We start from the raw sequence: 13,619 nt of genomic DNA, 5'->3' as shown, positions 1-13,619 counted from the left end.
CACAGTTCGGAAGAGTTTGTGCATATATTATGATGACATTTTGAAGTTTTTGTTCGTAAGGGTTTTTTCGGCTGTTCGGGAACACTTGAGGCAGGCCGAAGTTTACGCCCCATCATCGGTGATTGGTCAGTAGTAGGGATTCTTCAGTAAAGTACAGTGCATTCGGAAAGTATTCAGACCCCTTGACTTTAACACATTTTGTTACATTACAGCCTTATTCTAAAATTGATTAAATACATGTTTTTTCTCATCAATACACAATACCCCATAATGACAAAGCAATTTTTGCAAATGTATTGAAAATAAAAACCAGATACCTTATTTACATAAGTATTCAGACCCTTTGCTATGAGACTCTAAATTGAGCTCAGGTGCATCCTGTTTCCATTGATCATCCTTGAGATGTTTCTACAATTTGATTGGAGTCAACCTGTGGTCAATTCAATTGATTGGGCATGATTTGGAAAGGCACACACCTGTCTATATAAGGTCCCCCAGTTGACGGTGCATGTCATATTAAAAACCAAGCCATGAGGTCGAAGGAATTGTCCGTAGAGCTCCGAGACAGGATTGTGTCGAGGCACAGATCTGGGGAAGGGTACCCAAACAATTCTGCAGCATTTAAGGTCCCCAAGAACACAATTGCCTCCATCATTTTTAAATGGAAGAAGTTTGGAACCACCAAGACTCTTCCTAGAGCTGGCTGCCCGTCCAAACTGAGCAATCGGGGGAGAAGGACCAAGAACCTGATGGTCACTCTGACAGAGCTCCAGTTCCTCTGTGGAGATGGGAGAACCATCTCTGCAGCACTCCACCAATCAGGTCTTTATGGTAGAGTGGCCAGACTGAAGCCACTCCTCTGTAAAAGGCACATGACAGCCCGCTTGGAGTTTGCCAAAAGGCACCTAAAGGACTCTCAGACCATGATAAACAAGATTCTCTGGTCTGTTGAAACCAAGATGGAACTCTTTGGCCTGAATGCCAAGCATCACGTCTGGAGGAAACCTGGAACCATATCTACGGTGAAGCATGGTGGTGGCAGCATCATGCTGTGGGGATGTTTTTCAGCGGCAGGGACTGGGAGACTAGTCAGGATCGAGGGAAAGATGAACGGAGCAAAGTACAGAGAGATCCTTGATGAAAACCTGCTCCAGAGCGCTCAGGACCTCAGACTGGGGCGAAGGTTCACCTTCCAACAGCCAAGAAACACAGGAGTGGCTTCGGGACAAGTCTCTGAATGTCCTTGAATGGCCCAGCCAGTGTCCGGACATGAACCCGATCTAACGTCTCTGGAGAGACCTGAAAATAGCTGTGTACCGACGCTCCCCATCCAACCTGACAGAGCTTGAGAGGATCTGCAGAGAAGAATGGGAAGCTTGTAGCGTCATACCCAAGAACACTTGAGGCTGTAATCGCTGCCAAAGGTGCTTCAACAAAGTACTGAGTAAAGGGTCTGAATACTTAGGTAAGTGTAATATTTCAGTTTTTTATTTTTAATACATTTGCAAACATTTATAAAAACAGTTTTTGCTTTACCATTATGGGGTATTGTTTGTTGATTGATAAGGGAAAAAAACGATTAAGTCCATTTTAGAATAAGGCTGTAACGTAACAAAATGGGGAAAAAGTCAAGGGGTCTGAATGCTTTCCAAATGCATTCAACGAGAGATGACTCGTTTTCATGCAAAATAAATTATTGAGAAATACTGCACGTAACATCTTAGTTAGATGTAAAGTTGCCCGACTAAGATCTCCTCCGCAAAAACATCAAAATCAATGACACATTTCTTGAGTTCTCTTTAATTCTGACTATTTTGAGGAGTCTGGCTACGGAGTCTCAAAATGGACAAAGTACTATGGCGCTTTTTTCTAGTTTGTCAAGCGAATGTTTTTTAATGGAGTATGCGAGAACACTAGTTTGGTTTGGCTAGCCGAGTTCGGGTAGGCGCCAGCCGAACTGAAGCGTGCGGACGCCTTTAGAGTCTGGAGAGAGAGGACATGGCAGTGCTGGGCCACAATACAGCCCTAATGTACTGTATTGTAATGGACCATTATAGAGATGAAGGAGAGATTGCAGGTCTGTCTGCATCCACCTCCCTCAACCTCCTGGCTGGCTGCAGCAGGTACACTGCTGACACTATTGTCAACTGATTCTCCTCAGCTCACACACACTTGACAAATAACACACACCGTCACACAACTCACCGTCACACACGTGCATATATCAACTCCATCCCAGGCTGTGGCAATCTGATTAAGTCTCTGGTAATGGATCTGGGCACAAACAATCATAAACACCAATTAGATCTGACCCAGGAACAGACGCTTTCTCTCCCTTTCCTTTCCTCCCAGATATTTGTGTGATTTTCCAGAATTTGTGTAACATGATTTAATCAGCTGTGTAATGAAAAACAAATTGTTTTGGCACAGCATGCGGTTGAGGAGGGAGATTATTACTATGCACATCCATCTTTAAAAAGGTTGAGCAGTGTGCTCCTGGCTGATTCTCCCTCTCCTCTCCCTCTCTTTATCTCTTCCCATCTTCCTCTCTTCCCTTCCCTATGGCCAATGCCACGGGAGCTGATAGAAGAAGGCTCACGTTCCAAGGCCCTGTGTGTTTGTGCGTGCACGTTCATGTGTGCCTGCATGCATGAGCCAAGCAGTGGGGCAGGCCCTGGATCATTAGTGATAGTGGCAGATAATTTCAGCGATAGGAATGATGACATTGGTGGCAACACTAAGACCTTATGAACACACGTTGTCATCGACTGGATGCCTCTGCATTAATGCTGCTCAGGGGGTTTCTTTAATTAATTCAGAGCTATAGGCTGTTGGGCTTTGTCAGCCCTTTTTTTAAATACGGACCTGGAAAACAGCTTCAACCCAATTCTTGGCACAGAGAAAGGTCAAATTAGTTATACTAATGTTTATAAACAAGTTTGCTTTCCTAATGAAGTCAAGGGGATGCCAGTTCAATTTGGGAGTCTGGGTAAAATACAATTTACATAGAGCGTGCGCGCGCACACACACACACACACACACACACACACACACACACACACACACAGGGATATGTTTTTGGCACTTACCCTTTGGTCCCTCCAGCCCAGCTGTATTAGCCAGATTGATTCATGCAGTGTTAATGACAGAAATCTCCCAGTGCTCTGTCTCTCACACAAAAGCTTGAATAACAAAAGTGACACTAGTCATTATTTGGGAAGTCAATGATTATGCACCATTTAGCAGACTGAAATGTGTTAGGCCTAATAGACACACTGGCCCGATCAGGGCGACTCGGGAAGTAATGTTACACGGGGAGCAGTGTAATAGAAAGAATTCAGAATGGCAGCTCTGCCCCGGGCCTGCTGTTTAAAAACTATCAGGCAGCCCGGATACACACTGTGGTGGATATTTTAATGTCACACACTGTGGACAGATGGTATCAGAGGAGTAATGTGTGGTTTTGTAGAGTTAAGTTCATTTGGTATGAAGTTAAAACAGATGAGTACTATATCTAAAGTCACATTCATAAGACGGGAGAACGGTTTTGACCCCACTGATGTGTGTAGGGTTGACGTAAGTTGGAGCCATGAGCTCTAGGGAATGTTTGTGTGGTGGGGTTTTGACTGAGGTACAGTGAGGGAAAAAAGTATTTGATCCCCTGCTGATTTTGTACGTTTGCCCTCTGACAAAGAAATGATCAGTCTATAATTTTAATGGTAGGTTTATTTGAACAGTGAGACAGAATAACAACAAAAAAATCCAGAAAAACGCATGTCAAAAATGTTATGAATTGATTTGCATTTTAATGAGGGAAATAAGTATTTGACCCCTCTGCAAAACATGACTTAGTACTTGGTGGCAAAACCCTTGTTGGCAATCACAGAGGTCAGACGTTTCTTGTAGTTGGCCACCAGGTTTGCACACATCTCAGGAGGGATTTTGTCCCACTCCTCTTTGCAGATCTTCTCCAAGTCATTAAGGTTTCGAGGCTGACGTTTGGCAACTCGAACCTTCAGCTCCCTCCACAGATTTTCTATGGGATTAAGGTCTGGAGACTGGCTAGGCCAATCCAGGACCTTAATGTGCTTCTTCTTGAGCCACTCCTTTGTTGCCTTGGCCGTGTGTTTTGGGTCATTGTCATGCTGGAATACCCATCCACGACCCATTTTCAATGCCCTGGCTGAGGGAAGGAGGTTTTCACCCAAGATTTGACGGTACATGGCCCCGTCCATCGTCCCTTTGATGCGGTGAAGTTGTTCTGTCCCTTAGCATAAAAACACCCCCAAAGCATAATGTTTCCACCTCCATGTTTGACGGTGGGGATGGTGTTCTTGGGGTCATAGGCAGCATTCCTCCTCCTCCAAACACGGCGAGTTGAGTTGATGGCAAAGAGCTCGATTTTGGTCTCATCTGACCACAACACTTTCACCCAGTTCTCCTCTGAATCATTCAGATGTTCATTGGCAAACTTCAGACGGGCCTGTATATGTGCTTTCTTGAGCAGGGGGACCTTGCGGGCTCTGCAGGATTTCAGTCCTTCACGGCGTAGTGTGTTACCAATTGTTTTCTTGTTGACTATGGTCCCAGCTGCATTGAGATCATTGACAAGATCCTCCCGTGTAGTTCTGGGCTGATTCCTCACCGTTCTCATGATCATTACAACTCCACGAGGTGAGATCTTGCATGGAGCCCCAGGCCGAGGGAGATTGACAGTTCTTTTGTGTTTCTTCCATTTGCAAATAATCGCACCAACTGTTGTCACCTTCTCACCAAGCTGCTTGGCGATGGTCTTGTAGCCCATTCCAGCCTTGTGTAGGTCTACAATCTTGTCCCTGACATCCTTGGAGAGCTCTTTGGTCTTGGCCATGGTGGACAGTTTGGAATCTGATTGATTGATTGCTTCTGTGGACAGGTGTCTTTTATACAGGTAACAAACTGAGATTAGGAGCACTCCCTTTAAGAGTGTGCTCCTAATCTCAGCTCGTTACCTGTATAAAAGACACCTGGGAGCCAGAAATCTTTCTGATTGAGAGGGGTTAAAATACTTATTTCCCTCATTAAAATGCAAATCAATTTATAACATTTTTGACATGCGTTTTTCTGGATTTTTTTGTTGTTATTCTGTCTCTCACTGTTCAAATAAACCTACCATTAAAACTATAGACTGATCATTTCTTTGTCAGTGGGCAAACGTACAAAATCAGCAGGGGATCAAATACTTTTTTCCCTCACTGTAAATGTTTTGAATGAGTAAATGCTTGATGTTCTCTTCCTCTGCAGTGATGTTTGGAGGACCTGAGGTTTCGTAGAACTGTGTTTGGTGTTCTATGCTGTAACGGTGTTTGGAGTAAGTGACTTAATTAACTGTGTTGTCTTGTTGTCTCTGCAGTGGCATCGGGAGGAACTGGCCGTGGGCGTCTGGAGGCAGCAGCATCCTGGCGGAGTACGGCACCCTGCACCTGGAGTTCATGCACCTCTCCAAGCTGTCAGGGAACCCAGCCTTCGCAGAGAAGGTGAAAGCTAGGGAGCCACAGCACATTCCATTCCAGTGCATTAACACCAAGTGTAACTGAGCACTCAGCCAGCCTGATGATGGGGTTATTCATAGCTGCGACCTTCATTACTATTCATGTTAACGCCTGTTCCGCAGGTAAATGGCTTCTTTCGCTCTGAGCCATCGGCCTCTTTCTCTCTTATGCCTCCCTTAACTGCCGTCCCTGCAGAAAGGCCATTTAAAGTGCATTACTGTGCCGTGCTGCTGAAAGATTAGGCGGCAATGAGGTATTTGCAGGGAGAAAGTAGAAACTAATTTCCTACTCCTCCTCCTAGGTCATGAACATCCGGAAGGTTCTGAATCGACTGGATAAGCCCCAGGGACTGTACCCCAACTACCTGAACCCTAACAGCGGACAGTGGGGTCAACGTAAGTCCCCCTCTCATCCCTCTCTCATCTCACCCCTCTCTGCACGTACCATCTCTCACCCCTCCTGTCTCATTCCTATCTCCCCTCTCACCATTTTCTCCACTCTCTCTTTCCTATTTCTTATCTCTCTTCCATCTCATCCCTCTCTCCCATCTCCTCCCTCTTCATCACTCTTTAACCATCTCTCTCTCCTGTCTTCCATCTTGCCCATCCTTCTCTCTTTTCACCACTCTCATCCCTCTCTTCCATATCACCCCTTTCCATTTCCATTAGTGGTTCACCTGTGGCTGTCAACCGCTGTTCCACAGCCTGTAATTATCAAGGTATTTACAGCTGGGAGAGCCACATCAGTTCAATGTGAGCACTTCTGATTGAGTGGGCTGTGCATTAGGAGATTATGTAACTTAATGCTGCTCAGGGGGTGAGGGACATCAGGGAGAAATAAGTATCTGTGGCTAATGACAGTACTTAAACATGGTGAATACTGCCATTAAAGTTAATTAGTCCTCCTCTATCGCTACAGTTCTGTCCTGATACCTCCACACAATAAGTCACTCTCACACTCAAACTCTCCTGCTCCTTTGACTGGTTATGGGCTTCATGCCACTCAAGGCACCCCAACAGTTCAGTACCCCCATCCCTGGTATGGAGCAACTGCTACTGTGACATTACCCAGCTCCAGCCAGGCCACCTCTTGACAAAACTATCTTCAGCCCCAAGAATTGCCTGGTCGCTAATCTAGGGCACAGTGAGTGGGATGGAGTAACCCTGCAGTGTGTCCGTGCTCAGACAGCCCTGTGCCCAGCAGACAGCAGCTTCCATGGATCCCCTCTCTAATGTGTTTGTCTCTGAGCTGCACAAAATGTTAATGAGATGCACAGACCAAATCAGACCAGACCAGTCCCTAGCACAGCCATACGCTGCTGGCTGTAGCATCCTGATGGGCCCACTGCAATCTCTATCACACACACTCATTTGAATGCATATCTTAGCCATGTTGTTTGTTTTGCTATTCTGTGCGATACCTCCCCCCTCTCCACTGTGTGTTTGTGTGTGTGACCCTCTGTAATTGAATGACCCCTCTACGCCCTCGCTGAAATGTCACGTCTGATGAATACCCATACTAACTGTCTCTGTGTTTGTCTCTGCTGTAGTCCTGGTCAGGGGGTCAGAGAGGGTTCAGCGCTAATGACTGACCGCTGTGCGTCCAGCCCCTGGGTCAAACTGGGTGGAGAGATCAATGGGAGGGGAGGAAGTCGTCCTTATTGTTTCTCATTCTCTCTGACAACTTGATCCATCCCACAGGGATTTTTTGTATAGTTTGCAGCTCCATAATTTAGTGGAGCATAGGTGGTGTTGACATCAGGTCACCCAGCAGAGTGATGTAGTGACCCAGGCCAGGGTGGAGAGGAGTAGGTTGGGGGTACTGTCAGAGTCCTGTGTCTCTCTGGATGACTCTACATCTTTGGGTCTTTGAAAAGCACTATTTAATTCCCATGTAGTAGTATTATTATAATTATCATTACAAGTAGCTATTCTGATGGGAGCCAGCCAGGTGGGGGAGAGAGAATGGCTGACTGACTAAGGGAAGGTAGTTGTACTATACCAGTAATGCCAAACCAAGCCTTTCTCAAACATAGAGAACATTCCAAGACAAACATTGCTAAAGGCACCTCTAAATGTTTATATTTTTTAAGTGATTAATGTGGTCTACATGGTCAGTGTTAGCTGGAAGAATTTCCAAGTAGAAGAAAAACAACTCAATTGACAAATAGCCTGACGTATAGGAATGGTAATGTTGGATGTGATTTAAAAAATGGAAAGCAATTTTTCAGGTTCGCACCAGAACCATTTGCCACCTGAGGATATTTTACATAAAGGTCACTTGTGATCTGTGTTTACTGGTAGAGTAGACCTGAGGGTGATGTCATAGAAATGGTCTTTCCATTCTCAGTGTCTGTGTTTCTCTGTCATAGTATAGACGGCCTATCAAAGCTCTGGGGATGCTGTTGTAGTTGATGTTTCAATATAAACCATCAGTACGTGTCCCTTAGTGCCACGTATCTGACAGTCACGTCTTCTTGTATGTGTGGAGCTGCCTATGACATGGTCTACAGACATAATGGACATCTTATCCCTTCAATGACATGTATGGCCCACAGTCATGACGGACATACTATCACACCAATGGCATGGCCCACAGACATGACGGACATCGTATCAAACCAATGACGTAGCCCACAGTCATGACGGACATCGTATCACACCAATGACATGGCCCACAGACATGACGGTCATCCTATCACACCAATGACATGGCCGACAGTCATTCCCTTAGGGAGTGAACGTTATTTATATTGAGGGATACCTGGAGATAATCAGACCTCTTTAAAATGAAAATGGATGGCCCTCCCCCTGAGGAAAATATATTTCTACCTGGCCCTCACTGAGCATTTGAAAAAAAACGTTACCCTCCTACACCTCCAAAATGATCATTAAAACCAAATAGCAGGGACTATTAAATCCCTTTTTTAGTAGGTTATCAATGTTGCAGTTGTGATTTCTATCAAATCAGTGGTTGAAAACGACTGCTGTATTCACACCATATTCATGTTATCCGCTAAAGGGAGGAATTTACCAATTTAAGAGTTAAGGGCTGCCCACACCAAGGACTATAACTAACTACATTGGCGAGCATCCACACTAGAGGAAAGTTTATCGTTCTACAGTATCCTACCCCTATCAATCAACTGATCAAAGCGTCCTACTGAACGCTGTAGGCCTACTCATAAGGTGGTAACACAGACCATTCAATGCTTCAGGGTGTGTTCATTGTCATAGTGACAACTGCAAATAACACATCAATGTAGGCTACATGTAGCCTAATGAAAAGTATAATATAGAAACTCATATTTAAATTAAATGTAGATATTCAAAAATAAACGCTGTTTAGCCTGCGCTTCTTTTAAATCATGTCATTGCTTGCTTTGTTGCTGAAGTGGTTAAACATCTCATGTGCATTAATATGGAGTTGGTCTCCCCTTTGCTGCTATAACAGCCTCCACTCCTCTGGGAAGGCTTTCCACTAGATGTTGGAACATTGCTGCGGGGACTTGCTTCCATTCAGCCACGAGCATTAGTGAGGTCAGGCACTGATGTTGGGCAGTTAGGCCTGGCTCGCAGTCGGCGTTCCAATTCATCCCAAAGGTGTTCGATGGGGTTGAGGTCAGGGCTCTGTACAGGCCAGTCAAGTTCTTCCACACTGATCTCGACACACCATTTCTGTATGGACCTTGCTTTGTGCACGGGGGCATTGTCATGCTGAAACAGGAAAGGGCCTTCCCCAAACTGTTGCCACAAAGTTGGAAGCAAAGAATCGTCTAGAATGTCATTGTATGCTGTAGCATTAATATTTCCCTTCACTGGAACTAAGGAGCCTAGCCCGAACCATGAAAACAGCCCCAGACCATTATTCCTCCTCCACCAAACTTTACAGTTGGCACTATGCATTGGGGCTGGTAGCATTCTCCTGGCATCGGCCAAACACAGATTTGTCTGTCGGACTGCCAGATGGTGAAGAGTGATTCATCACTTCAGAGAACGTGCTTCCACTGCTCCAGTGTCCAATGGCGGCGAGATTTACATCACTCCAGCTGACGCTTGGCATTGCGCATGGTGATCTTAGGCTTGTGTGTGGCTGCTCAGCCATGGAACCCATTTCATGATGCTCCAGACGAACAGTTCTTGTGCTGACATTGCTTCCTGAGGCAGTTTGGAACTCGGTAGTGAGTGTTGCAACCGAGGACAGACGATTTTTACGCGCTTCAGCACTCGGCGGTCCCGTTCTGTGAGCTTGTGTGGCCTATCACTTCGCGGCTGAGCCGTTGTTGCTCCTAGACGTTTTCACTTCACAATAACAGCACTTACAGTTGACCGGGGCAGCTCATTTGAAGGGGTGTTCACATACTTTTGTGCATATATAGTGTAAGTGTACAACAAGAGCTAAAGAGGAATTATTAGGTGTAATACTTCAGTGAATAGCCTAGCCTATAGACCTACCCAATATTCATTACACAGTGAAATATTTTGATACAAATCAGATTTATATGAAATGACAGGCAGCCTAGGATAAACATATTGCTCGAAAAAGGAGAACAACTTGTAGGAATAAAGATAGACCAGCCATCCACTTGGACTGTTATCCTCCCCATTCGGTAGCAGCTCCTCCAACACACGATTGAATCCATTCATTTTTTTCCGCATTGAAGAACCATCTCCTTTTGACTCCAAAATTACATGGAACTTTTCTAGACTCTATTCAGTGGACAGCGACTGCAAGAAACCCTTAAATTATTTTGAAAATAACGTTTCACGAGCTGTGGTCCTTAAGTATGTGTGTGACGCCATGCTTGTTGTTTTTTGGTGCTTTCAAGAGAACTGGGAACTCGAAGAAAAAAAACCCCAGGTCAAATCATGACTTCAGTGATCTTCAAATCGGAGCTTTAGAAAGATGCGAGAGTTGGATGACCGTTCAAAACGATTTTCCCAGTCGGAGTTTGTTTGTTTACCCAAGTTCTTACACACTGATGTCAGAAGTCTGAGATTTCAGAGTTCCCAGTTGTTTTGAATGCATCATTTCTGATGCGCACTAGCTCCCTACAGTATGTCATCACAACAAGCGCTATTTTATTTGTGTGTGTGTGTGTGTGTGTGTGTGTGTGTGTCTGTGTCTGTGTGTGTGTGTGTGTGAGAGAGACCAAAGTCGAATTCAGTAAGTAAATTCCAAAATGCTGACATTTTAATTCATTACAAATTACATGACCCTCCCCTGGATTAAATACTAAACCCTCCCCCTGACTGAAATTAAAAAAAACATGACCCTCCACCATTTTCATCCAGGTAATAATTGCGTAAATCTTTCGACCGGTCAGTTAGCGGAGTTGCAAACAACCAGATGCATCCAGTTTTCAGGGATACAGCTATCTTCAACCTAGATTCCTTTTCTGCCGAAAACCTGGTGTGGGAACTCCGCTCTTGCATTTCTTTTACGCCTGCTATGTTAGATTAAGGACATCCTATCAGATCTCCAGTCCAATCAGACTGCAGGGCTGCAAGACAGTGGGATGTCTGAGTCCTCAGTTCGCAGGCAGTTAATTTGTCCCTGGATCGGTGTGATAACACCAAGTCACCTAGAGAAAGCCACCATCATGTCTCTCCCAGCAACCTCAATCAGACACACACACAAACACAAACACACACAATCACCCTGTTATCCAGGTCCAGAGCCTGGATAACTTGTATATTTGATGTGAGTGTGTGTTGTCAATCAGATAGATCCATGATCAGATCGTTGACCTTGTGTTCCATCTCTGACCTGCTGTTAACCCTGTGGTATTGAGTCAGACATGCCAATGCGACCCCAGTCAGCAAGGAAATACAGCCCTTATCAGGGCAAGGCCACGATCCACTACAGCCTCCCCCTGGAGCTCTGTCCTGTCCCCTTTATTACTGCTGACGTCTAATCTATATCTCCCAAACAAGGCTGTGGCTGTTAATGACATATACATATGTATGAGGGGGCATGACAATCAATATGATGAACAGCAGCTTGGCTTGACTGGGGCTCTCTCCCAGACCCTGGAGACTCATTCCTCACAGAGAGTGAAGTGGACAGGAGAGCACATCACCCGGCACAACACGGAGCACAGCCCCACACCTCACTGACTGTCACAGGGACCGTCTCTCTTTTTACCCCGCTATGGTATCGCTGCTGCATCCTGCACAGCTCAGTCGGTACACACACATACACGCAGACAGTGACCGGGGACATGCCGGGGGGAGCTGATAAACTCATCAGAGTGCCAATCTCCCCCTTGCAGACATCTTCCATACATCAGCTATCAAAGGAGACTAATCCCATTACTTCTGTAGCTTGGTTGGACTCTGTTTGAAAAGGCATCCCCGTCCCCTCGGCCAGGCCTATGCCAGACACGTCCCTTTGTCACTGAGGTTCTGAAACTGAGCAGGTATTAAGGGGCCATCTTCCTGTGTAAACAGCCTCGGGTGCTGAGATTATGGCCATCATCATTGGGCCATACATCATCCTGAGGTGAGGCAGGCCACGGAGGGAAGGAGGAGGGAGGGCTGCTGCTGGCAAGATGAGATAGGTAAATTATCCTGGCTCCAGCATGATGCTCAAATCTGTTGTGTTGTCTCTGTCCTGTAGATCACGTGTCAGTGGGCGGCCTGGGAGACAGCTTCTATGAGTACCTGCTCAAGGCCTGGCTGATGTCAGACAAGACGGACGAGGAGGGCAAGAAGCTCTACTACGACGCTCTGCAGGTAAACCTTCAAGAGACCTTACCTAGCCTACACACCTCTCTTCTCTTCTCTCCCATCCTCTCCTTTCCTTTCCTCTCCTCTCCCCCACTCCCATCCCATCCTCTCCTTCCCACTCCCCTCTGCTCCTCTTCTCTACTCTCGTCTCGTCTCCTCATCCTTTCTCCTCTCCTACTGAGATTTAATGGCTACAGTTCCAGCACATTCTGAAGCGCTGACTAAACCTTTTCAGAGGCTGTTTTGACCTCCATTGAAAGCGTGAAAACAACAGTTACATTTCTTAAATGACTGTGAACAGTCAGTCAGAAATCAGTACCAGTTGTGTGGGTTGCTATGTGAAACCAAGACATGCTACGCCAGGCAGGGGTTATCTCTGAGTGTGATGTACTAACTGCACTCCACAGGAGCTGGAGGAGGTGGGGATGGAGGAGGCTGTCAGTGAATGGGGGTTAGCCAGACTCAGAGCTCTGTCTGGTGAGATGGGCTCTGACTGCTGCCAGCCAAATACTCTGTTTCATTAGAGCCAATCCTCCTGTCTTGTTGGAGATAATAACGTTCTTCTCCGTACGGAGGTCCACAAGGACCCAGACTGCTCCAGGATATTACCCTCCCTCCTCCATTCCCCTCCCAGCCAGCCTCGTTTCCCCACCACACCTGCCTACCTATCCGCCTGTCTGCCGTCCACCTGGGCGAGACACCACAAGCAGGTCACCCACAGCGAGAGGGTCCCCATTGCCACGTCAAGCCATCCTCCATTTGGGTCAGACAGCCTGAGAGGTATGCTGAGAGGCAGCTGGTTAGGAACAGACTCTGTTCTCTTATTAATGGTTCCTTGGCATCCTCGCCTCAGTGCCGGCCCAGCCTACATGCTCTCTATCCCCCCTGATGAGAAGAGAAGCAGCCTGTGCTGAACAAGATGTGCTGCTGCCTGCCTCTGTCCAGGTCTGTCTGTCAGGCTTTATATCCCCTCCTGGCTGGAGGTAAGGGAGAACATATGGCCACCGGGACTCACAGAATGTAGCTGTAAAATGTATATGTTTTATATACACTGCTCAAAAAAATAAAGGGAACACATCCTAGATCTGAATGAATGAAATAATCTTATGAAATACTTTTTTCTTTACATAGTTGAATGTGCTGACAACAAAATCACACAAAAATTATCAATGGAAATCAAATGTATCAACCCATGGAGGTCTGGATTTGGAGTCACCCTCAAAATTAAAGTGGAAAACCACACTACAGGCTGATCCAACTTTGATGTAATGTCCTTAAAACAAGTCAAAATGAGGCTCAGTAGTGTGTGTGGCCTCCACATGCCTGTATGACCTCCCTACAACGCCTGGGCATGATC

The 13,619-nt window shown here is 45.9% G+C and overlaps 1 protein-coding gene across 1 annotated transcript in view; it reads left to right on the top strand.

Annotated features, from left to right (window-relative positions):
* LOC311107003 (mannosyl-oligosaccharide 1,2-alpha-mannosidase IA-like) overlaps positions 1-13,619 on the top strand; it is a 189,230-nt gene that overhangs the window by 161,492 nt on the left and 14,119 nt on the right. Inside the window, exons 6-8 of the mRNA XM_084149450.1 lie at positions 5,393-5,516; positions 5,833-5,926; positions 12,153-12,268. Coding sequence (XP_084005576.1) covers positions 5,393-5,516; positions 5,833-5,926; positions 12,153-12,268 — 334 coding nt within the window. The remainder of the gene's footprint in view (positions 1-5,392; positions 5,517-5,832; positions 5,927-12,152; positions 12,269-13,619) is intronic.

The sequence above is a fragment of the Coregonus lavaretus genome (genome assembly GCF_964263955.1).
Source record: "Coregonus lavaretus genome assembly, chromosome: 31".
In the NCBI taxonomy this organism is placed as follows: domain Eukaryota; kingdom Metazoa; phylum Chordata; class Actinopteri; order Salmoniformes; family Salmonidae; genus Coregonus; species Coregonus lavaretus.
The sequence above is the reverse complement of the archived record's forward strand: the minus strand, read 5'-3'. Positions and strand labels throughout refer to the sequence as shown.